General features: G+C 50.8%; 1 protein-coding gene across 1 annotated transcript in view; it reads left to right on the forward strand.

Moving 5' to 3' along the window:
• Positions 1-26,014, forward strand: part of scaper (S-phase cyclin A-associated protein in the ER) — a 74,836-nt gene that overhangs the window by 47,412 nt on the left and 1,410 nt on the right. The window contains exons 23-28 of the mRNA XM_084453223.1: positions 557-680; positions 4,140-4,369; positions 10,579-10,734; positions 12,347-12,584; positions 14,462-14,611; positions 25,317-25,508. Of these exons, the coding sequence (XP_084309349.1) occupies positions 557-680; positions 4,140-4,369; positions 10,579-10,734; positions 12,347-12,584; positions 14,462-14,611; positions 25,317-25,508 (1,090 nt within the window). The remainder of the gene's footprint in view (positions 1-556; positions 681-4,139; positions 4,370-10,578; positions 10,735-12,346; positions 12,585-14,461; positions 14,612-25,316; positions 25,509-26,014) is intronic.

The following is a 26,014-nucleotide window of genomic DNA, read 5'->3' on the forward strand; positions in this document are numbered from 1 at the left end:
TCTCTTTCTCTCTCTCTCTCTCTCTCTCTCTCTTTCTCTCTCTCTTTCTCTCTCTCTCTTTCTCTCTCTGTCTTTCTCTCTCTCTCTTTCTCTCTCTCTTTCTCTCTCTCTCTTTCTCTCTCTGTCTTTCTCTCTCTCTCTCCTCTCTCTCTCTCTCTCTCTCTCTCTCTCTCTCTCTCTCTCTCTCTGTCCGCAGATCTTTGTCACATTTGCTTGTCGTCTCTCTGGAGAGGAGGCTCTCTCCTCCGAAGTAGCTGATATGATTTAATGAATTCATACAGGAGGCCTTTCTCTCCCCCAGAACTTTCCTCCTCCTCCTGTCAGTGACATAACACGCTCTCAGTCCATGGAGATAAACTGTAACCTTGGAAACCACAAACATGGCAGAGTGTGTTCAGTTTCCCGATTACCTCAGATAATCCTGTCAGCACCCCTGGCTAGACTGTAGCGGTGCTATGAATGAGTGGTTTAAACAATGGCCGCCTGCCTTGAAGTGTCTCACTAGTTTGACATATGATTCATCTTCTTTTGTTTGCCTGTCTGTGCGTTCCCTCAGGTCCCTGTGTACGGCTATGAATACCTATTACCTGGCCTGCTCACGCTGCCAACACAACTGCTCCTACGTCCTCTTCAGCAACAAGATCGCCCTCCTCGTGGATCTGCTGCTGCACCAGCTCACAGTAGGTCTTCATCCCCAACCACAGAAAACACCAAAGCTGGATCACACACCAGTGTGCAAGATTGCCAGATACTGTTATGTTGTTGTTTTTTAAAGCCTTGTCTTGATTGAGTGTGAAATCTGTGACACCTACAAAAGTGGCGTGTGATCAGACATCTTGTATATCGTACTCCAGCTAGTTCCGACCGCGCATTTTGATCAGCCAAGATGCATCGGGAGCCGTGCCAATAACCGCGATATACCAACGGGCAAATCACCGGTAAAGGTATCACTCCGTTAAACGCGGTCAGCTGGTGTTAAGTTGCCTATAGCAATGGTAAACAATGGAGAACTATTTCCGATTGGGGAGGGCTAAAAGCAAAGCAAGTTGAGCGAAATGGAACACTACAAACACATGTTTTTCACACACAAAGAAACGGCACTCGAGCCCTCGGCCGCAGCACAGCCGTGCCAGTGACCGCTATGAAGCGCTCGCTCTCGTGTGTTACTGCTTAACTGTGTCTGTGTGCTTCCCGTGGTGTTTGATGACTGCCGCTCCCAGTGTTTGTGTAAATTCCCCTGTCAACTACGAGCACTGACAAACCCGGGGTCTCGCCAGCCTCTGTTCCAGGCACTGTGTAAATAAAAGACAGAGAGGGAGACAAACACTATAAACCTCAGATGCTTCTGGTCCTGGCGAGAGAGAGAGAGAGAGAGAGAGAGGTGACGAGGGGGAGAGAGGGAGGAGGGTGAAGGAGGGAGGGAGAGAAATATGTCTGGTGGTATGGCGGCGGACGTGTCAGGCCCATATCCCTCAGCACTCTCTGAGACTGTAAACATCAGCCCTCTCCAAACATCTAAGGGTGGCAGGAGCCAGCCGCTGAACACCGCTCAGACAGGACAAGACTCAAACCCTGAACACCGCTCAGACAGGACAAGACTCAAACCCTGAACACCGCTCAGACAGGACAAGACTCAAACCCTGAACGCCGCTCAGACAGGACAAGACTCAAACCCTGAACGCCGCTCAGACAGGGCAAGACTCGAACCCTGAACACCGCTCAGACAGGACAAGACTCAAACCCTGAACACCGCTCAGACAGGACAAGACTCAAACCCTGAACACCGCTCAGACAGGACAAGACTCAAACCCTGAACACCGCTCAGACAGGACAAGACTCAAACCCTGAACACCGCTCAGACAGGACAAGACTCAAACCCTGAACACCGCTCAGACAGGACAAGACTCAAACCCTGAACACCGCTCAGACAGGACAAGACTCAAACCCTGAACACCGCTCAGACAGGACAAGACTCAAACCCTGAAAGCCGCTCAGACAGGACAAGACTCAAACCCTGAACGCCGCTCAGACAGGACAAGACTCAGATGGGCCTAGCTGCACAAACCATACCGGGGCTGGAGTTGCAATCCCAAGCAGTCATATTTCCTGGGGGGAGAAGGGGGGGGGGGGTTTAGGCTTTACACTTCAGTTTATATAAAACGTATCCCAGCAGCTGCTCTGATAAGTGACATGTTGAACTGCACAGTGGTAGCTTTTCTAGATGTGAGATTTCTGGATCACAAGTTGGGAAAAATGAACAATTGAACATGTTATTAACTGTGCGTGTTTCTCTTGTCCTCTGGATTTTGACCTGGTGTATATTTTGCCCACGTCAGTAGAAATCTGAAGTGTGTGTCGTGTGTAGCGTGTGTCTGTACTTGTGTTTATAAGTGGAAGTAGTTCGGCCGTCTGTGCTTGTACCCCTTTAATTCGATTTGTGAAGAATGTTGGTGGACTTGCTAACGCTGTCAGTATGCTGGCTTCACCGTCCGTCTAAATGAGGACTTACTAACACGGTCAGTATGCAGCCCTGGGCTTCAGTATGCTGGCCTAACAGTCTAAATGAGATGTTCTCCAAGCTTTGACCTGACTTTCTCTGTATGTCCTAGCCTTGTGAGACCATCCTGATTTCGCGAGCTCACATTCTCCCGCAAATCAGTCTGGATACTCTCCATAGAGATCCGTTTGGGCCAGCGTAGAAAACGATCTCGCCAATCAGTGTTGGCTCTGGGGAATTTTAAATACTAACAGCTACGCCGGGCGGATTTATGACAGCGAGGAGCAGTTAGCGCCTGATAGACCTCTGATTTTTTTTCAGATGGTTCATACAATCACCTGTACCAAGTATTTTTGAAAGTGCCTGCCCTTTTCCAAACAGTTTTCAACAGAGAGTTCCCAGATGATTATACGATGGTTAACCTCTATACATGAACCATAACCTCTCTCTACACGCTGAACCATAACCTCTCTCTACATGCTGAACCATAACCTCTCTCTACACACTGAACCATAACCTCTCTCTACATGCTGAACCATAACCTCTCTCTACATGCTGAACCATAACCTCTCTCTGCACGCACACTGAAGTGTCCCCCCCGTCTGTCGCCTCGCGGCGTCTGGGTGTCCGGTCGTCCCGTGCATGTCTCAGGGAACACCTCCACCCCAGCGGCCTGGCAGGTCACCCGTCACGGTCCCCCCCCCCCCCTCCCGTTAACCACAAACCTACGGCCCGGAACTGATGAATAATGGACCGGTCCGCGTGACATGTTGTTATTTATGCTGACGTGTAACCCGATGCCAATCAACACAAACGCCCTGCGTGGGTAAACAGACTGAGCCAGGGAGGTTTAGTTGGCTTCCTCCTCTTCAATCGTATGTGAGGCAGGTTGAGGGTTAAGTGACCCTGTCCTTTTGTTTTACTCATTGGATACTGTGACCATCGGGGACAAGGACAGATTGGGGACGCCGCATCCGTCACCCGTCTAGATTCCCGTACGTCGGTGTGTGAAACGCTAGACATGACGCCAGATGGTTGGAGGGTACCTGGTGCCTGGTTTAACACCCGGTGGAGGCTTATGGGAAGTCTCTCTCCGGAGAGTTGACTCACTACACTCCGCCTTCTACATAATAGAGTCTGTGCCACTTCGCCACCCAAGCTGGTGTCCTGAGGGCATATCGACGGGTCAAAATTGAAAGCGTGAGTGACAGGTCGTAGCAGCAAATGAGAGACGTTTAGCCCAGGTTAGATGGGCGGGGCCAGGTTGAGTGGGAGCGACTGATTGTGAAAGTCATTACTGATTGGTGTCGCCGAGATTCCGGCGCTACCGATTGAATTGCCAGGATTTGAACACCAGATTTTTGCATGAAGTGTCCCAGACCCATAGACAGATCTGTTTGTCTCCTTTTGTACCCGGGCTGCGCCCCGGGCAGATGTAACAGTTGGTTGGGGGGTGCATTATAAATAAAAATAACATAACATAACATCTGCAGTGTGCAGAAACGTAGTTAGCGTAGCTTACGTTAGTGTATCAGCGAAAGAACTCTCACGGGTCTGGCGTTGAGACTAGGTTATGGCTGGTCTGGGGGACCTGGAGGGTTCTGACTGGATGGACTGAAGTGCTTCTGTTCTCTCCTCACAGCTGTACGTGCCGGACGAAGACAAGTCCATCTTTGGGCGCAGCGTGAACAAGCAGGTGTTTGAGGGTCTGACCACGGGGCTACTGCAGACCGCCGCCGCCGTCCTGGGGCTCCTGAGACCCAGCGGCCCCCAGGGCAGCGGAGGGGACTCCCCGCGCATCTGCTCGCCCGACACCAAGACCAGGATCTCCGCTGCAGAGCTGTTCAACAGCCGCGCACAGGACCTGATCAGGTACCCCCCCCATCACCCCCCGACCTCTCTCCTCTTTCAAACCTCTCCTCCCTATCCAGGTGTAACTGAGCGAAATGTGAATTAGCTGGTGAGACTCATTCTCAGAAGAGCGCCGACAGCCCCAGAGAGGGACATGCCTATTGGTGCAACTGTCAGCGCCCCCCCCCCCCTTCAAGTGGGAGACCCGGGCTCTAATCCCGCCCTGGGCGTGCCGACACAGACAGGCTACATAGGCACCAGTCTCCTTTCTCAAACCTCTGCTTCCTTCTGCTTGTTCCTGCTACACCCCTCCCACCCAGCAGGGTTGATTTGGTCAGCTACTGATTTCCTGAGCTACATGCCTTGTCTGTTTAAAAAAAAAAAAAAAAAAAGGCTATCGTAATTTGAGCTCTTCTGGAAAAGCGATCGTCCTTTTCCTCCCCAGGAATAAAAATGGAGTGAGTGTGAAGAGAGGCTGTAGGGGAGTAACTTTTTCACGGTTTCGGCACCACATTTTTCCCAGCAGAGTAATAACGCCTGTTTCTGGGTGAGCCGCGTTAAAACCTAAACAGAAGTCCTGGAACTGTGCAGCGTCCTTCTGAAGCGGCGCTTCTGAGCCGGGCTTGAGGGGCCGGGCCTGTGGGGCTTCTGGGCAGGAGGGTGGGCCTGAGTGTCTGCTGGGAAGGGGGGTGGGCCTGTGGGGCCGGGCCTGTGGGGCTTCTGGGCAGGGGGGTGGGCCTGAGGGGCCGGGCCTGTGGAGATTCTGGGAAGGGGGGTGGGCCTGAGTGTCTGCTGGGAAGGGGGGTGGGCCTGAGGGGCTGGGCCTGTGGGCCTGCTGGGCAGGGGGGTGGGCCGTTCCGGGGGTACTGTTGGACTGTGAGGAAAGGCAGGCCTGTCCAGCCTCACGAGTCTTCCCACCGCCGCCCATGATTCATCTGACCAGCGCAGCTGCACAGGCCCAACGCGCTCTCACCCAGCGACCCGGCCATCACCCCGGAGAGACAGGGGAGGGCTTGTGAAAAATGGCGTCGTCAGACTCTTAATCCTGCGAGCGACAGGAGATTTACCTCCGCTGTCGGAGCGAATGTGTGTGATTGTGGGAGGGAGATGAGATCAAAAAGGGTCACTTTTGCAACTCTCCCCGCGGATCCCGCAGAAACGTTGCATCAGCGAGTTCTTCCCCCTTTCTTCTCATTGCCAGTCGCTCACTAGACGTCATAGTTTAGTCTATGAGCAGAGGGAGGAGCCTCTGTAGTCTGTGTTCCTCCTTACTGTGTGTGATGCATCAGTACAATAGCTTTGGAGTTTTTAGCAGCTGCTAAAGTGTTGCTAGCGATTGTACTAAACAGTCCTCTTATAATTACAGTTATAGCCTACTGTCTGTGGGTTGCTATCAATTGTTTTGTAACGTGAGTCCATATAGCAGAAACCAAACATCAACTTTATTACCACCTCCCCCGCGACAGCGCTGGACGAGAGGTCATGTTTTCGGTGGCATGTGTTTGCTTGTGTGTTTTGTTTGTTAGCTGGATTAAGCAAAAACTTCCTGACCAATTTTCATGAAACTCAGTGGAGAGGTGTAGCATGGGCCAACTTCGAACCCATTACATTTTGAAGCTGATCCGAATCACAGGGCGGGTCCACGAACCGCCCAAACACGGCCGGCCATTCACCTCCATTCATTTTTAGACCAGGGCCGCGTTTCCCAGATTCGCTGTACCTTGGCGCTCTACGACGCTTCTCAAGGTATACAGTACCTTGGCGAAGGGACAGTTTTTCCTACGAGTGTTTCCCAGACCATCCCTTAGTGGGCGCCGTAAGATACATCGTAAGGTACGTCGTAAGGTACATCGTTGTCCCTTGTTGATGACGTTTTCAACCGTTCTCATAATCATTTTGATTTTAACCCTATCTAATATTAACAAAATGGAAGTGATACTCGTGATAGTTCCAATTCATACATTATAGTCTACAAAATATAAAATAAAGAGCATTCATTGGGACATATACGCCTAGTCTTGGACTTATTGAAAGCCCAGGAAAAATACGATGAGGATGATGGCTAATGATCAATCAATCAAAACTTTATTTATATAGCGCATTTCATACACAGACGCAACACAATGCGCTTTACAGAGAGCAATAGGAGGGTGGGCATAGATCCCACCCCTACATACTCCAGAGGGAAGCAAAAACTGTTTCACCCGGGGGCCAGACAAGTGAGCTGTAATAATTCTTCCCTGACCTCTCTCAACGAGACGATTGAGCAAGCTCCTGGAAAATGTTTGTCTATTGGCTAAGATAGTAAACATGGGCTAGATACTTCATAAGAGAGACATGACTAACAGGAGAGTGCACAAATAGTTGCAGAGAAGTTGCCTACATGGTAGGCCATTATGTGTTAGCTATCACTGTAGTCTCTAATATGATATTTGAGTGAATCATATAACAAAGCACAGTAAGCACTTAATGCCACAAGGCAGAGGTGGGGAAACAGAAAGCAGAGAGCCAAAGGTAAAAAAAAAAATGGGTAGGGGTGGCTGGGTAGGGACAGCTGACGACACAGAGTGGGAAGGAGCTAGAATGATGATGATGATAGCTAAATAAGTGACTGTTTTTGTTCACTTTGTGTTCTGAAAAGTTGGCATATAGCCTACCTCCTCAGGATGACCTACCACCCATTACGTTATGTTCAATTCATGGGTAGCGCGTCCTGTCAGGTAGGAAATGTTGATAGGCATTTCGAAATTGCCTACATGACACAATAGCCTACGCTACTCATAAATTAAACACAATATTGTTTTCATGCAGCCATAATGTAGGCCTATAGGCCTACACGAAGCACGAGTTGGCTGTGACACACTAAATAGAAGCGGACCTTACCTGTGTCTACCCTACCAGGGGTCTAGAAGGCCTCAATGGATTAATCAATTTGCCTAATATCTGTCGGTATCCTATATAGTGGTGGGGTAGCCTACAGGCAGCCAGAAAACTCATATGCCATCAAATTGCTACTTAACATAAGAAAATATTGCTCCTTTACATAAAGTGTTGAATTTATATTATGGATATTCCCTATATTTTATTTGGCTCAATAAAATGTTTAACGACAACATTCCCATGATGTGTTATGTAGGCTATGCGCAGGTAGGGTAGGTAGATGTGCGCTATATTGCAACTCTCCTTTTATTGTACACTAATTATGTAGTTCGCGCAGGTAGGGTAGATAGATATGCGCTTTATTGCAACTCTCCTTTTTAAAAGTATAATTTTGCTCTGATCGTGCGAAAACTATAACGGGATAAACGGAGCGCATCGCCAAGGGACAGCTTACGATGGGTTCAGACCGCCCTGAAATTAATCAATCAATCAAAGCTTTATTTGTATAGCGCATTTCATACCCAGAGGCAACACAATGCGCTTTACAGAGAACAAGGGAGGTGGGCATACGACCCACTCTCTACATATTCCAGAGGGAAGCAAAAAAACAGTAATCACCCGGGGCCAGATAAGTGAGCTGTAAAAATTCTTCCCTGACCCCTCTCAACAAGGCGATCGAGCAAGCTCCAGGAGTATGTTTGTCTACCGGCTAAGAACATTTATAAAGCAATACATCACATTAAATTACATTTCAGAGTAAGAGAGGCTAAAAAAGCATCATAGGAGAGAGGGCATCCCTTGGCTATGGTATACCTTGGCTCAGAAGGCTCTGGGAAACAGCGCTTCGGCTCCAGGGAGGGCTTATGATGTATCTTTGGAAGGTACATCGTAAGGCCGATTTATGATGTACCTTGGGTGGAGCTGTTTCCCAGAGCCTTCTTAGCCAAGGTATACCTTGGCCAAGAAGGCTCTGGGAAACGCCTCGCCACCTAGAGGGGGACCTAACGACGTATCTTACGATGAACGTAGCGCTACGATGCCTCTGGGAAACGCACCCCTTCTTTCTGCTAAAACTACCAGACCAATTTTCATTAAACTCGTGGAGGGGTGTAGCATGGATCAACTAACAACCCATTAAAATCTGAAATTTGGAGTGGATCCGAATCACAGGACAGGTTTACGAACCGCACAAACACGGCCGGGCCGGCCATTCACCTCCATTCATTTTTTGGACTAAGATCTAGGCTTGTCATGAAACACGATGGAGGGGTGTAGCATGGGCAAATTTAGAACCCATTCAATTTTGGCGTGCACAGAGCCACAAAATGCATTCAGGGGCGGAGGTCTGTGCTCTCTGAGCACAATCTTGTTTCTTATTACGGTATTTCAAGATCACAAGATATAAAGGCACACATCTACCATTGAGAATTGAATATACATTACATTAGTCATTTAGCAGACGCTTTTATCCAAGGTGACTTACAATAATTGCATTTAGCGTACAAAGTCAGTGTACTACTACATGCCAGAACTCAGAAGTGCATCTCTTTTCTAAACAAGGGATTACGAGCATAATCTAGCACTAAAACCAAGGTGTAAGAGTAATAAAATAAAATATATGTATAAATATGATAAATATCAATATTAATCTTGCTAGCTTTCTTGCTTGGACGCAGCCATTGGATGCAATGCAACGTGAACAGTGTAGCAGCTTTAGCTGGTTTCAAAGGACGCATTCCTGAATCAGACGCCTGATGGCTGTAGTGGAGCAGGGGCTTGAGTCTCTTAGTCACAGACTTATCAAGGCAGGACTGAACAGTTTCTCAAACAAACCCTGAGCTTGGCATTGTGCGAAGCAGCCGCGTGTGTGTGTGTGTGCTTGTGCGCATCCGCGTGTGTGTGAGTGCGTGCGCACGCGTGTGTGGAAAGCTCCTTTCAGTTCAGGTAAAGCTGTAGAAGAGGTTAAAATCATAACAAGGTGCTCTTCAAGTGTCAGGTGACCCTTTGTGGAGGTTGGAGTAAAGGGCATAATCACCTTCTGCAGAGGACTCTGTTTTGACTGACAACTCCCACAAAGAAGATATGTGACCTGTGGAGCGGGTTGAAGTTAGGGTGGGTTTAAGTTAGGGTTAGGGTGGGTTGAAGTTGGGGTTAGGGTGGGTTGAAGTTAGGGTCGGTTGAAGTTAGGGTGGGTTGAAGTTAGTGTGGGTTGAAGTTGGGGTGGGTTGAAGTTAGGGTTAGGGTGGGTTGAAGTTGGGGTTAGGGTGGGTTGAAGTTAGGGTCGGTTGAAGTTAGGGTGGGTTGAAGTTAGTGTGGGTTGAAGTTGGGGTGGGTTGAAGTTAGGGTTAGGGTGGGTTGAAGTTAGGGTTAGGGTAGGTTGAAGTTAGGGTTAGGGTAGGTTGAAGTTAGGGTGGGTTGAAGTTAGGATTAGGGTGGGTTGAAGTTAGTGTGGGTTGAAGTTAGGGTGGGTTGAAGTTAGGGTTAGGGTGGGTTGAAGTTAGGGTGGGTTGAAGTTAGGGTTAGGGTAGGTTGAAGTTAGGGTGGGTTGAAGCTAGGGTTAGGGTGGATGAGCTGTGTGGGGACAGTGAGGGCCTCCCGGGTGAGCGCCAGGATTCGTACACTGGGAAGTCTGTTGATTGACAGCTGAGCCTCCCAGCCCCTCCCCATGCTGGGTGTGTCTGAGGTGAGCGGGGGCAGGGGAGAGGGAGAGAGGGGCATACCTGAGCTCTGAGGCAGCCCCAGGTCAGCAGACCGCCAGGGGCCCAGGGCAGGCCTGGCACAGGGCACCGCGTCCCTCTAATGACGCTATTACCAGAGATTTGTGGCTAAAGAGCTCAGGGAACATGACCATGAGACCTGTCATTGGGGAGACAAATTGGAGATATCCCAGTAATGACAGGGAGCAGGCTGAGGTTGGGTGTCTGGTTACCGCCCGGGCTGCCTGTTGCGATACGGTCCTCAGTGAGGGGCTTTGTGAAAATTTCCAGCCGTTCACGGTGGATCATCCGATATTCCTCCTCTCAAGTTCCAGGTTTCATCATGTGCCATTGTTTTGGCTCGCCGCCGCGAACGTGACCTCTTGCCGTGAACTCTGGACTTTTGCTCTTGTCGGAGCGCCCCGGTGGCTCAACGGGTTGGGGCGCGTACCATGTGAAGGCTGGGTCCTTACCGAATCCGGCCCGGGCCTCCTCTCTCTCTCTCTCTCTCTGCTCTCTGCTCTGTCTCTGCTCTCTCTCTCTCTTCTCTCTCTCACTCACCTTTCATGTCTGTCCTCTGTTCTATCCCAACAAAGCAGAGACACCCTAACATTTTTATTTTTTAAAACAACTTTCCCCTTGTGTCTCTCTCAGCTACGTGGTCAACATGGGTTTGATTGACAAGCTGTACGGCTGCTTCCTGTCCGTCCAAGGCCCGGTGGACGAGAGTCCCAAGATGTCTGCCTTCCTCCAGCAGGCCTCCGCTCTGCTGCACGGCATGTGTAAGCTGTGCTTCGCTGTCACCAGCCGGTGAGTGGTATGACCCCCTCCTTTTATCACCCCTCCCTCCAACCCCTCCAGCTACACACACACACACACACACACACTCCCGGCATGTCTAATGACAGGATTAACTCCCTGTTAGTGCTTCCATAAAGACTAGGTGAGTGTAGCGGAGTGTATATTTGAGCCAACAACTGGTGGTTTCCCTCCGTCAGACGGCTAGCTGTCAGAGCCGTCGCCGGCGCTGACTGAGATGGGCACCTAGTTGACCCCCAGTGCTCCGTCACTCACCAGGAGCCCCGAGGGCCGAGCCCACCCACGCGTGTCGCCACGGCCTCCTCAGGGAGGCGGCCAGAGGTCGGCGCTGACAGAGGCTAAGCACACTTCTCACTCCAGACCCTTGCATCGGTTTGTCTCACGCCGACAGCGGTAGCACGTCCGATGGCGCGCCGCTCTTAAGGGTGACCGACCGCCGAGTCATCAGAATGTATCACAGTACAATAAGCCTCTGTAATTTCAATCTTGTATCGAATAAAGAAATACGAATTCTTTAGGCCGGCCTAAAACGCAGAGAGCAGCCTGACCGGGTAGCTTTTTTTTTTTTGCTCACAGTAAGACCCTATGGCTGTAGCTCGTGGCCACTCGGTCGCCCGGCCTGGCGCTCTACCCGTTCAGCTGCACCCCCCTTCCAGCTGCCGCGAGCTGTAACAGTGGCCAGCTGCTCCACGCTCACCAGCGCCGGGGAGTCACCGAATATCTGTGAGAACACGCCGCGTCATAGCTCTTAATGAGGGAACCGAGAGGTGTTCCGTAATGATCAACAGCCCATTAATCCGGGCCGGCCATCTCTCCGCCCGTTCCGACGGTATTCTCCCGACGTCGGATCTGAGAACGCCTGACGTGGTTCTGGAATATTTTTGTCCCTGCCAGTTGCTGTGTCGGGGGATTTGAGCGGCATTAGAGGGCTGTGTTCTTGCCGGGCTACAAATTTCCACACGGAGCTGTTGGCCAACATCAAGTAACAGCATGCACGGTGGGTTCCATGGAGAGGTCAGAACCCCTCTATTACTGACTGCAAATCACAGCCTGCGTAGCGGCAGCAGCAGTCCGCTTGAATTGCCTGTCTGCCCTGGGCCCGGGCGAGCTCATGGCTCTCGGTGGCTTTGCTTGTGGAACGATTGCGAAGCAACTGCAGCAGTTTTTACTTGTCTATAACCATTTATCCAAATCTGCTGGTTTGAAAACGTTGTTTTAGAGAGTAGTTCTCTGTCTCTCGGCTAAATGTATCCTCATACCTTCTTACGATTTCTAACTGGTCTTTTTCAGACGGAAGTCTGAGGAAGACCTGTGCGCTGGAAACGCCACTACTTATAAATCCTTTTAACGGGAGCCACATGGTGTGGACCTCTATTCTCTCTTTTTCTGGAAAAAGACAATTTGCGTCGTTCTCAGTGACGTCCTGTCCCTTCCCATCAGTACTGTCCCCTGCTCTGCCCTGACCTGGGGATCTGTGATGCAACCGTGTGTCCATATGTGACTATATCTCCTCCTCGTAAATGAGATGTCACGTCTCAAGGGGCTATCCTTCCAATAAATGCAATTGTTAAATAAATTCAATCTCCCTGACCTCCGTCTCCAGCTCTCCCAGTATATTTGACAACAAGCGCCAGGACCCCACCGGACTGACGGCCCTGCTCCAGTCCACGGACGTGGTGGGTGTGGTCCACACGCTCTACTGCATCCTGCTGCACAGCTCTCAGCCGGAGCCGGCCGCCCAGAGCCCCCAGGAGCCCTACGCCCCGGGGGTCATCCAGGTGGCGCTGCAGGGGCTCCGCTTCCTCAACAGCTTCGCCCTGCTCGACCTCTCCGCCTTCCAGGTACGCCCCCCTAACCCTCACAGCGTTTATCAATACGCCCTACCTGCAACTCCTCACAACACTTATCAATACGCCCTACCTGCAACTCCTCACAACACTTATCAATACGCCCTTCCTACAACTCCTCACAACACTTATCAATATGCCCTACCTGCAACTCCTCACAACACTTATCAATACATCCTACTGTACCTACAACTCCTCAACACCCTTATCAATACGCCCTACCTACAACTCCTCACAACACTTATCAATACGCCCTTCCTACAACTCCTCACAACACTTATCAATATGCCCTACCTGCAACTCCTCACAACACTTATCAATACGCCCTACCTACAACTCCTCACAACACTTATCAATATGCCCTACCTGCAACTCCTCACAACGCTTATCAATACATTCTTCTGTACCTACAACTCCTCACAACGCTTATCAGTACATCCTACCTATAACTCCTCACAACACTTATCAGTACATCCTACCTACTGTACAACTCCTCACAACACTTATCAGTACATCCTACCTACAACTCCTCACAGCTCCTATCAATACAATGTGGAGGCATAAGCGCAAACACACACACCCTCACAGGAAGGTAAAGTGGTGTGGTATCGTAGGAGTGTTATGTTGTAGGAGTGTTATGTTGTAGGAGTGTTATGTTGTAGGAGTGTTATGTTGTAGGAGTGTTATGTTGTAGGAGTGTTACGTTGTAGGAGTGTTACGTTGTAGGAGTGTTACGTTGTAGGAGTGTTATGCCGACATATGCACACGGGTCATCTGGCCGGGTTGCACCCTGACCCGGGGGGAGGGGTCATCTGGCCAGGTTAACTGCGGACGGACCTGAGTGATTAGCGCCCGGGCGGGGGCTGTACATTAGCGGCTCTGATGAGAGGAGGGTGACAGCTCCACCGTGCCAAGTCACCACCTGAACAGAGGAAGGTTATTAATTATTTTAATGCCTCTGGAGCGTAATTACACTCCCCCTTGCCGCCACGCTCCGGCTATTCGAAACAGCTGCTGAGTCAAAGCACTTTTATGAACATTTTAAATAATGCGTCTTTGCGGCCCCGGAGTTGTAATCACCTTGTGGTTCGTGTTATCCTACGGCGCAGGCTAACAAGCGCTGGACGCCGGACTGAGGGCTAGCCGGACGCACACTCCACACTCGCTAATGGGGAGGCTTAGAGGGAGGTACAAACAGAAACACAGCATTGAGTTGGGTCTTTTAAAAATATTGTTTTAGTGTCAGGGCGGTGGATGGGGGGGGGGGGGGTGGCTACTGATAGCATCTCATCTCTGGGGGGGTTGGGGCTCCCTTGGTCGACTCCCCTCAGTAGAGTCAGTCCGACACCTTGTCGGTCCCCAGAAACGCACGCCGTTTATTGAGGTCTGCCAACCCATCCCCTTTGCTGAGAGGCCTCTAGCTCCTTCTACATCGGGTTATTGTGTCAGACGTTATGTGAGGAAGATGTTGTATTTTGAAATGACATGCTGTATATACAGGTACAGGCCACGGAGATGATGGGCCTGTGTTGTGTTTCTAGGAGCTGACATGCCTGTGTTGTTGTGTTCAGTTCAGTCTGTCCTAGGAGCTGACGAGCCTGTGTTGTTGTGTTCAGTTCAGTCTGTCCTAGGAGCTGACAGGCCTGTGTTGTGTTCAGTTCAGTCTGTCCTAGGAGCTGACGGGCCTGTGTTGTGTTCAGTTCAGTTTGTTCTAGGAGCTGACAGGCCTGTGTTGTGTTCAGTTCAGTTTGTTCTAGGAGCTGACAGGCCTGTGTTGTGTTCAGTTCAGTCTGTCCTAGGAGCTGACAGGCCTGTGTTGTGTTCAGTTCAGTCTGTCCTAGGAGCTGACAGGCCTGTGTTGTTGTGTTCAGTCTGTCCTAGGAGCAGAGGGTCTCTCTTTGGCGTTCCGTCACATCGTCAGCTCCCTGCTGTGGTACTGCTCCCAGCACACGTCTGAAGAGCTGCTGCACGAGCTCATCGTCTGCGTGGGCTACTTCACCGTCAACCACCCCGACAACCAGGTAAGGCTTTCAAACTGCACTACTCAGATAGAGACTGTGCCCTTAGTGGTGTTTTTGTGTCTTTTATTTTACGCCTTTGATAACACAGAGGAGAGAAGCTGTTCTATGGTAGTCGCACACGAGGAACAACAGAAGCCACCCATTTAAAGACCGACGCCTCGCCACACCGGAACCATTGTCCCACCCGTGTCGTCTGCAGTCCCTCGGAGTGGCGCGCTCTCTTGTTCCCTCCTCCTCCCAGAGCCGGCCAACCACAGCCAGTCGGCCGGCCCCGCTCCCGCCTCCGTGGCACTAAGCGCTAAGCCCGCGGGGGCAGGGAGCAGGCGGGACAGATCAGCCTTGGCGGCCGTGTAATCGGCTGTCGTGCACGGTTTGCACAGCGGACCCCTGATCGGCCCCGGCTGCAAGCAGCCTCAGCTGGGCGGAGCCTGACCTCTCCGGGGGCAGCAGGCGAGCTCTGGCCTCAACCCCGCGTCCTCGCTGCCGCGTGCAGAAATGTATAGGCTTATTAGAGATTCTAATCTAAAGATATTTTAGTCCTAATTAAAGGATCTGTCTGCTTTTTATGGTAGTTCGGCTCTTCTCCACTGCTCCTATCCAATTTAATTATTCTGATGTATGTAATTAGCATTTGTTGGCCATAGCTGGCCTGATTTGCATATTATATTGGATAATTGAATGAGGGCTGGTTGATTGGATTAAGGGGTGACAGATGATAGGGCTTTGTACTCACCAGGGCAAAGACAACAGAACAACCTGCCTTTGCATATTCATGCGTGAGCTGAGCAATTTGCTGATTTGAAAAGGATTTGTGACCCCCATCTGGGGTACTACACACTTCTAGAAAATGAAGATTGATATCCTAAATCTGTTGTTATGTTCTACATTGGGACCTGGGGTTATTGTGGTGAGATGATGGAGAGGTGAGTTATTTGTTGTTGTTTTAACGGAGGGTCACATGAGGTTTCAGAAGGGGGGTGGAAGTGGGAGAAAGGGGAGGGGCCTGTGTGACCTCCAGAGCTGCTCCCGCCACCAGCGGTTTCATGCCGCTCCGGAGGGTGTCCATGTGCTTCCACAGCTCTGGAATGTGTCCATGTGCTTCCACGGCTCCGGAATGTGTCCATGTGCTTCCACAGCTCCGGAATATGTCCATGTGGTTCTGGGCCGAGATGGCTGGAGCAGAGGGGATATCTAGAGAAGGGTTAGAGGGGGTATCTAGAGCAGGGTTAGGGTTAGAGGGGATAGAGCAGGGTTAGGGTTAGAGGGGATATCTAGAGAAGGGTTAGAGGGGGATATTTAGAGCAGGGTTAGAGGGGATATCTAGAGCAGGGTTAGGGTTAGAGGGGATATCTAGAGCAGGGTTAGGGTTAGAGGGGGTATCTAGAGCAGGGTTAGAGGGGATATCTAGAGCAGGGTTAGGGTTAGAGGGGATAGAGCAGGGTTAGGGTTAGAGGGGATATCTAGAGAAGGGTTAGAGGGGGATATTTAGAGCAGGGTTAGAGGGGATATCTAGAGCAGGGTTAGGGTTAGAGGGGATATCTAGAGCAGGGTTAGGGTTAGAGGGGGTATCTAGAGCAGGGTTAGAGGGGATATCTAGAGCAGGGTTAGAGGGGATATCTAGAGCAGGGTTAGGGTTAGAGGGGATATCTAGAGCAGGGTTAGGGTTAGAGGGGATATCTAGAGCAGGGTTAGGGTTAGAGGGGATATCTAGAGCAGGGTTAGAGGGGATATCTAGAGCAGGGTTAGAGGGGATATCTAGAGCAGGGTTAGGGTTAGAGGGGATATCTAGAGCAGGGTTAGAGGGGATATCTAGAGCAGGGTTAGAGGGGATATCTAGAGCAGGGTTAGGGTTAGAGGGGATATCTAGAGCAGGGTTAGAGGGGATATCTAGAGAAGGGTTAGAGGGGATATCTAGAGCAGGGTTAGGGTTAGAGGGGATATCTAGAGCAGGGTTAGGGTTAGAGGGGGTATCTAGAGCAGGGTTAGGGTTAGAGGGGATATCTAGAGCAGGGTTAGGGTTAGAGGGGATATCTAGAGCAGGGTTAGAGGGGGTATCTAGAGCAGGGTTAGGGTTAGAGGGGGTATCTAGAGCAGGGTTAGAGGGGATATCTAGAGCAGGGTTAGAGGGGGATATCTAGAGCAGGGTTAGAGGGGATATCTAGAGCAGGGTTAGAGGGGATATCTAGAGCAGGGCTAGAGGGGATATCTAGAGCAGGGTTAGAGGGGGATATCTAGAGCAGGGTTAGAGGGGGTATCTAGAGCAGGGTTAGGGTTAGAGGGGATATCTAGAGCAGGGTTAGAGGGGATATCTAGAGCAGGGTTAGAGGGGGTATCTAGAGCAGGGTTAGGGTTAGAGGGGGTATCTAGAGAAGGGTTAGAGGGGGTATCTAGAGCAGGGTTAGGGTTAGAGGGGATATCTAGAGCAGGGTTAGGGTTAGAGGGGGATATCTAGAGCAGGGTTAGAGGGGGTATCTAGAGCAGGGTTAGGGTTAGAGGGGATATCTAGAGCAGGGTTAGAGGGGGTATCTAGAGCAGGGTTAGGGTTAGAGGGGGATATCTAGAGCAGGGTTAGAGGGGATATCTAGAGCAGGGTTAGGGTTAGAGGGGGATATCTAGAGCAGGGTTAGAGGGGGTATCTAGAGCAGGGTTAGGGTTAGAGGGGGATATCTAGAGCAGGGTTAGAGGGGATATCTAGAGCAGGGTTAGAGGGGGTATCTAGAGCAGGGCTAGAGGGGATATCTAGAGCAGGGTTAGAGGGGGTATCTAGAGCAGGGCTAGAGGGGATATCTAGAGCAGGGTTAGGGTTAGAGGGGATATCTAGAGAAGGGTTAGAGGGGATATCTAGAGCAGGGTTAGGGTTAGAGGGGATATCTAGAGCAGGGTTAGGGTTAGAGGGGATATCTAGAGCAGGGTTAGGGTTAGAGGGGATATCTAGAGCAGGGTTAGGGTTAGAGGGGATATCTAGAGCAGGGTTAGGGGGGATATCTAGAGCAGGGTTAGAGGGGATATCTAGAGCAGGGTTAGGGTTAGAGGGGATATCTAGAGCAGGGTTAGAGGGGATATCTAGAGCAGGGTTAGAGGGGATATCTAGAGCAGGGTTAGGGTTAGAGGGGATATCTAGAGCAGGGTTAGAGGGGATATCTAGAGAAGGGTTAGAGGGGATATCTAGAGCAGGGTTAGGGTTAGAGGGGATATCTAGAGCAGGGTTAGGGTTAGAGGGGATATCTAGAGCAGGGTTAGAGGGGGTATCTAGAGCAGGGTTAGGGTTAGAGGGGATATCTAGAGCAGGGTTAGGGTTAGAGGGGATATCTAGAGCAGGGTTAGAGGGGGTATCTAGAGCAGGGTTAGGGTTAGAGGGGATATCTAGAGCAGGGTTAGAGGGGATATCTAGAGCAGGGTTAGGGTTAGAGGGGATATCTAGAGCAGGGTTAGAGGGGATATCTAGAGCAGGGTTAGGGTTAGAGGGGATATCTAGAGAAGGGTTAGAGGGGATATCTAGAGCAGGGTTAGAGGGGGTATCTAGAGCAGGGTTAGAGGGGATATCTAGAGCAGGGTTAGAGGGGGATATCTAGAGCAGGGTTAGAGGGGATATCTAGAGCAGGGCTAGAGGGGATATCTAGAGCAGGGTTAGAGGGGGATATCTAGAGCAGGGTTAGAGGGGGTATCTAGAGCAGGGTTAGGGTTAGAGGGGATATCTAGAGCAGGGTTAGAGGGGATATCTAGAGCAGGGTTAGAGGGGGTATCTAGAGCAGGGTTAGGGTTAGAGGGGGTATCTAGAGAAGGGTTAGAGGGGGTATCTAGAGCAGGGTTAGGGTTAGAGGGGATATCTAGAGCAGGGTTAGGGTTAGAGGGGGATATCTAGAGCAGGGTTAGAGGGGGTATCTAGAGCAGGGTTAGGGTTAGAGGGGATATCTAGAGCAGGGTTAGAGGGGGTATCTAGAGCAGGGTTAGGGTTAGAGGGGGATATCTAGAGCAGGGTTAGAGGGGATATCTAGAGCAGGGTTAGGGTTAGAGGGGGATATCTAGAGCAGGGTTAGGGTTAGAGGGGGATATCTAGAGCAGGGTTAGAGGGGATATCTAGAGCAGGGTTAGAGGGGGTATCTAGAGCAGGGCTAGAGGGGATATCTAGAGCAGGGTTAGAGGGGGTATCTAGAGCAGGGCTAGAGGGGATATCTAGAGCAGGGTTAGGGTTAGAGGGGATATCTAGAGAAGGGTTAGAGGGGATATCTAGAGCAGGGTTAGAGGGGATATCTAGAGCCGGGTTAGGGTTAGAGGGGATATCTAGAGCAGGGTTAGAGGGGATATCTAGAGCAGGGTTAGGGTTAGAGGGGATATCTAGAGAAGGGTTAGAGGGGGTATCTAGAGCAGGGTTAGGGTTAGAGGGGATATCTAGAGCAGGGTTAGAGGGGGTATCTAGAGCAGGGTTAGGGTTAGAGGGGATATCTAGAGCAGGGTTAGAGGGGGATATCTAGAGCAGGGTTAGAGGGGATATCTAGAGCAGGGTTAGAGGGGGATATCTAGAGCAGGGATAGAGGGGATATCTAGAGAAGGGTTAGAGGGGGTATCTAGAGCAGGGTTAGAGGGGATATCTAGAGCAGGGTTAGAGGGGGTATCTAGAGCAGGGTTAGAGGGGGATATCTAGAGCAGGGTTAGAGGGGGATATCTAGAGCAGGGTTAGAGGGGGATATCTAGAGCAGGGATAGGGGGGATATCTAGAGCAGGGTTAGAGGGGGTATCTAGAGCAGGGTTAGAGGGGATATCTAGAGCAGGGTTAGAGGGGGATATCTAGAGCAGGGTTAGAGGGGATATCTAGAGCAGGGTTAGAGGGGGTATCTAGAGCAGGGTTAGAGGGGATATCTAGAGCAGGGTTAGAGGGGGATATCTAGAGCAGGGATAGAGGGGATATCTAGAGCAGGGTTAGAGGGGGTATCTAGAGCAGGGTTAGGGTTAGAGGGGATATCTAGAGCAGGGTTAGAGGGGATATCTAGAGCAGGGTTAGAGGGGGTATCTAGAGCAGGGTTAGGGTTAGAGGGGATATCTAGAGCAGGGTTAGAGGGGATATCTAGAGCAGGGTTAGGGTTAGAGGGGATATCTAGAGCAGGGTTAGGGTTAGAGGGGGATATCTAGAGCAGGGTTAGAGGGGGTATCTAGAGCAGGGTTAGGGTTAGAGGGGATATCTAGAGCAGGGTTAGAGGGGGTATCTAGAGCAGGGTTAGGGTTAGAGGGGGATATCTAGAGCAGGGTTAGAGGGGATATCTAGAGCAGGGTTAGGGTTAGAGGGGGATATCTAGAGCAGGGTTAGAGGGGGTATCTAGAGCAGGGTTAGGGTTAGAGGGGGATATCTAGAGCAGGGTTAGAGGGGATATCTAGAGCAGGGTTAGAGGGGGTATCTAGAGCAGGGCTAGAGGGGATATCTAGAGCAGGGTTAGAGGGGGTATCTAGAGCAGGGCTAGAGGGGATATCTAGAGCAGGGTTAGGGTTAGAGGGGATATCTAGAGAAGGGTTAGAGGGGATATCTAGAGCAGGGTTAGAGGGGATATCTAGAGCAGGGTTAGGGTTAGAGGGGATATCTAGAGCAGGGTTAGAGGGGATATCTAGAGCAGGGTTAGGGTTAGAGGGGATATCTAGAGAAGGGTTAGAGGGGGTATCTAGAGCAGGGTTAGGGTTAGAGGGGATATCTAGAGCAGGGTTAGAGGGGGTATCTAGAGCAGGGTTAGGGTTAGAGGGGATATCTAGAGCAGGGTTAGAGGGGGATATCTAGAGCAGGGTTAGAGGGGATATCTAGAGCAGGGTTAGAGGGGGATATCTAGAGCAGGGATAGAGGGGATATCTAGAGCAGGGTTAGAGGGGGTATCTAGAGCAGGGTTAGAGGGGATATCTAGAGCAGGGTTAGAGGGGGTATCTAGAGCAGGGTTAGAGGGGGATATCTAGAGCAGGGTTAGAGGGGGATATCTAGAGCAGGGTTAGAGGGGGATATCTAGAGCAGGGATAGGGGGGATATCTAGAGCAGGGTTAGAGGGGGTATCTAGAGCAGGGTTAGAGGGGGTATCTAGAGCAGGGTTAGAGGGGGATATCTAGAGCAGGGTTAGAGGGGATATCTAGAGCAGGGTTAGAGGGGATATCTAGAGCAGTGCTAGAGGGGATATCTAGAGCAGGGTTAGAGGGGGATATCTAGAGCAGGGTTAGAGGGGGTATCTAGAGCAGGGTTAGGGTTAGAGGGGGATATCTAGAGCAGGGATAGAGGGGATATCTAGAGCAGGGTTAGAGGGGGTATCTAGAGCAGGGTTAGGGTTAGTATGAGTCCATAGAGACGGTTGCAAAATAAACAGGCTAAACGAAATCCCGTTTTGTGGTAGACATGTTCCCTGTGTCGGGGAGAGGTACGGACTGGTAAGCTCCCTCGGTTCACTACCTCCAGTCATTCATCTGTGGATCCTTCCAGGTGATCTCAGAATTCTTTGAAATGTAGAGGCCATAATTGTTAACTGTTGACATGTTAACCCTCCTGACTCCTGTCTGAACACCAGCACATCAGTGTCACTCGAGTACAGAGGTCTTAAGAAAACTCTGGGCCCTCTCACACTCATGGAAATTGCCACACACACACACACACACACACTCACACACACTCTCACGCATACAGGTATGCACAGGTATGCCGTGTATCCAATTCCATGACTACTGCCAGGGTATGGAAAGTTCTCAATGGGCTAATTAGATTTCCCTGAACGCCGGCACCAGGAGTCAGGATTAACATGTGTGCTGAATATCAGAGAGGGTTAGCCCACGGACCGCTGTTCCCAGAAGGCACATCCATCCCTCCCACACACACACACATCTCCACACCTCTGCCTTATCTCCGGGGTCAGCCCTCTCCTCTCCTTCCCGTTCTCCTTCGAGGGCGTTTCCTCCGCCCTGCAGGCCCGAGCCCGGCTCTGCGCCTGTAATCCCTGCTAAACTGATGTTGAAACCCTCCCTTCAACAGTCCATTACTGCCAAGACAACCAAGCCCAGGCTGCCTCGCCCCGGGCCGGAGAGTGTCTCGTGCAGACGGTGGGGAGCCAGTCAGTCAGCCAGTCAGCCAGTCAGCCAGCCAGTCAGCCAGTCAGCCAGTCAGCCAGCCAGTCAGCCAGTCAGTCAGCCAGTCAGTCAGCCAGTCAGTCAGCCAGTCAGTCAGTCAGTCAGCCAGCCAGCCAGCCAGCCAGCCAGCCAGCCTTGCACTGGAGGAAAGCAGGCTGTCGGGGAGGCTATCACACACAGGGAAGTACACAGAGAGAATGTCAGACTTACACACGCGCACACACACACTCACCGACACCAGCACCTACACTTACACGCGCACAAACACACATACCGACACCTATACTTACACATGCGCGCGCACACACACACACACACACACACACACACACACACACACACACACACACACACAGAGCCTAGCAGGAGAGGACCTGATTGTTGGCTCCATGGGTGATTTACAGACTCCTCCCAGGGTGAACACGGGTGCAGCTGACTCCAGCGAGGTAAACCTTTCAGGCGTTCCAGTTGGTCCGTCAAGCCTCAGTCAGGGGGCGGCAGGAGAGCAGAACTATCTGCAGTGCGATCTTGGGTGGGATGACACTGCTAGATAAATCCACAGTAATTAGACCTTATTTTGCAAACCCCAAACGTGGGTGGTTTAAGACGCTGAGGCCCTTTTGGCCTCGTTAAAAGTGGTATGTCTAGGTCATCTGATTGCCGTAGGACAACACGTTAACGTACAGTACCTCTCAGTAAGCTGCTGCTGGGTGGTAGCAGGGCCTTTTGGCGTTCACTTCCCTTCCTGTGGACTTTCCGTGTCCTGTAACGCGCTGCTCAGCATCTCTTATCAGCGAACAAACCAGTTCCACGTCCGCGCTAACTCTGCCGAGCAGGGGGAGGTGGACAGACGGGGTCTGGTTTGTGTTTAGGCCCCAGAGAGTCAGATTTGTGGCCCCGTGTTGAGCCTGATACATCCTGGATCCCCCCATGGAGGTGTTGGGGCAGTCTAGACGCAACGACCAAGAGGACCCCCCCCCCCCCACCCCAAGTTCCTCTGTATTGAGCTCATGGGTTTATATTGATAGGAAGCCCTGCTGGGAACAGGCTCTCTAGAGATGAGTTTGAGGTTGGGGTTCTTTATAAAGGACAGCGCTTGGCGCAGGCAGGATGCGATTGAAGTCTTTATTTTCCTTTTCCATGTAGCTTACTTAACTTAAAACAACCCAGAGCTGTTCAGTCCGTTTTTCCCCAAGATTTTGTTTACGTTTCGGAACATTAACTTTGCACGCTCTTTGTTGTCCGTGGAGTGAAGTTATGTAACGGAGTGTCATAAAAGTGCAGCCCTGTTTGGGAACACCAGGTCTGTGTAGTTAAGAAGGAGCAGGCGCGCCAGGCACTTGAGCTTTACGGGGGTCTGTGTTCGACCTGGGCCTGATTCATGGGTATATAGATGCTCGCCGTTTATGATGTCAGGGTTGGAATAGATACTCCAGTGCACCGGGGGAGCCTAGGCTATGGTATAATCCCCCGTTTGGAGCACCGTCCTGGGCTGTGTTATTGCTCCTGGGCTAGGAGGGGCCTGGAGAGCTGGCGTTAGGCTGGGGTTCTTTCCCACCTCTGCTCTCGGCCTGCCAGAAGTCCTGGTTTTATGTCTCCCTGTGGCGGGCACTTGAGGGTGGACAATTTGTTTAGGCAGCTGAAGATGGAACGGTGCATAGTGGGGGGATTATGAGATTGCTGTATGATTTGTGGGCGGAATCTCTTCAGAGTTAACCCCCCCCTCAGGTAGCAGGACCTGTATGAATGGTCAGGATTATGATGTCCACTGGCAGGCTTGAAACAGCAAATTGTGAGTGTATTTTTCATTAAAGGTATTAAAACATATTCTCAAATAAGAGGATTTTACTTCGTCATTATTGAATTTATGACTATTCTATCTTCCTGCTCCTCCTCAGGCAGTGTTGCAATGATTAAGAGGCCTTTGGTGGTCTGAGATGAACTAAGCATATTTAGTTCAAAAGATGAAAATAAGCAGCTACACTTTTGATAACAACCAGAGCTTTCTCTTTCCTGCCCTTTTTTTTTTTTTTTTTTTTAAATAAAAGAACAGTCCTTTTCAGCAAAGTGAATCTACCGTGATTCTAGTGTCCTATAACTAAGAAACATTAATGTTTTATTCTTGAGTTCATCTCTGTCAAACTAATCAAGACCCAGCTATAGTTGCGTGCTAGGCAGGTCATAAATCCCTTAAAAAGCCTCTTCGGGAGTTTGTTTTAGCTGCTCTCTAAAGAATGTTTAAACAGACAGTAATAGGAAATGACATCGCGTGTGGGCCTTTGAACACTGCTGTAGAACCCAGCTCTGAGGAGCTTCACCTTGAAATAATAAAAGCACTTGAATTATAGCTTTGTTTATCCCACACTTAAACCTCAAAGTGCATTATCAAAGAGAGAATGCGTTGGAAGAGTATTGTGAGGTGTATTTTCTAAATCTTGTAAATTCTGGGAATTGATGTCACTGCGACCGGGGGACCTCACCCTGCCCCTCTGGTTTCCATTCTGCTGAGCCCCCCCGGGTGTGTGGACCGGTCGAGGCCGTGGGGGTTTGCTGTTCTAGCCAGAACGTACTGTGATGACTCCACACACACACCGCCCCGGTTTTCAGGGAAGGGCTAAAGCTCTCCCCAGGCTCAGGGGAGATGCCCAGAGCATTAGGCCAGGACGACCCCTTCCTCTAGACCACCCCCCCGCCCCCTAATCAAACTAGGCTGAGGGTGATCTGGTTCTAATACCGCTGGGCCGGATGTGATGGCGTGAGTGGCAGGTGCTAGTGAAGGGCAGCAGGATGTCGGCAGGGTGAGAACTCCATTAATGCTATTGCTCATTTCTTAAAGTGCCGGCGGCCAGGCTACAGTGGAGGTCGGCTCCCCTCTCGTCGCGCCCACCCCTCCATCCCTGCTGCCCTCTGAACGCCCTTTCAACCCGGCCTGCCCCCCTACCCTGCTGGAGCGTCCAGATGAGACTGAAGCGCATACAAACTTGTGTCTCAATGGCACCGAAAAGAAAAAGTCCCACAAACGCATGATGACAGCAAAGTGTGTCTCATTCAGACTTCTCACTTCCCTTATTTCTCGCCAATTACTTGTGGTACAAAGGAAGAGAAAAACATCCCATCATTGTGTTTTACAGCCTGTAATTGTGCGGTGGGAGGCTGCGCCCTCCAGTTCTGCTCCTAATGGCTGTTTGGTGTGTTGTTTTACTGGCAGATTTATGTGCAGGGGGGCGCAGGGCTGTGATTTAAGACTGGATATGCCGCTGGCTGACTGACTGGCTGACTGGTTGACTGACGGACTGACTGACTGACTGACTGACTGACTGACTGGTTGACTGGTTGACTGACGGACTGACTGACTGACTGACTGACTGACTGACTGACTGGTTGACTGACTGGTTGACTGGTTGACTGACTGGCTGACTGACTGGCTGACTGATTGACTGATTGACTGGTTGACTGACTGGCTGACTGGCTGACTGGTTGACTGGCTGACTGGCTGACTGACTGACTGACTGACTGACTGACTGGTTGACTGGTTGACTGGCTGACTGGCTGACTGGCTGACTGACTGGCTGACTGGCTGACCGACTGACTGACTGACTGGCCCTGCTCTCTGTGTGTGTCCCAGGTAATAGTGCAGTCTGGCCGCCAGCCCAGCGTGCTGCAGAAACTGTGTCAGCTGCCGTTCCAGTACTTCAGCCACCCACGCCTCATCAAAGTGCTCTTCCCCTCACTGATCTCAGCCTGCTACAACAACCCCCAGAACAAGGCCACGCTGCAGCAGGAGATGAGCTGTGTGCTGCTGGCCACCTTCATACAGGTACACACACACACATGCAAACACACACACACTCTCACATACACACACACACACACATGCAAGAACACACACATTTGGAAATCCCACTTGTGCATTACTGCATCATTTTTGCTCCGTCTCCCTGAGGTGCGTATTTGTCAGCTGGACACACAGATGTGTGTCAGGTTTTACCCCTCAATCACCCTGCCTCCAGTAAACAGCCTGCCCCCCCCCTCCCTGCTACCAACACTATTGGGATAAGATTAGCCCTCCTTCCCAAATGGACAGGCCATAGCAGAGGAAGGATGTGTGGCGTCTCGGCCCACGCCATTGTATGACACATCACATGAGCTGGTCGTCATCTCATCCACAACATCTCCATCTGAAACTGATCAGAAACTTATCAGATCTCCATCTGAAACCTATCAAAAATTAATTCTGTCGCTTTTGACCCAAGTCACGTTGGCGGCAGTTAACCTAAAACCTTTTCAGGTTTCAGATGGAGATGTGGATGAGATGATGACCAG

Source organism: Borostomias antarcticus, assembly GCF_949987555.1.
Source record: "Borostomias antarcticus genome assembly, chromosome: 18".
Classification (NCBI taxonomy): Eukaryota; Metazoa; Chordata; class Actinopteri; order Stomiiformes; family Stomiidae; genus Borostomias; species Borostomias antarcticus.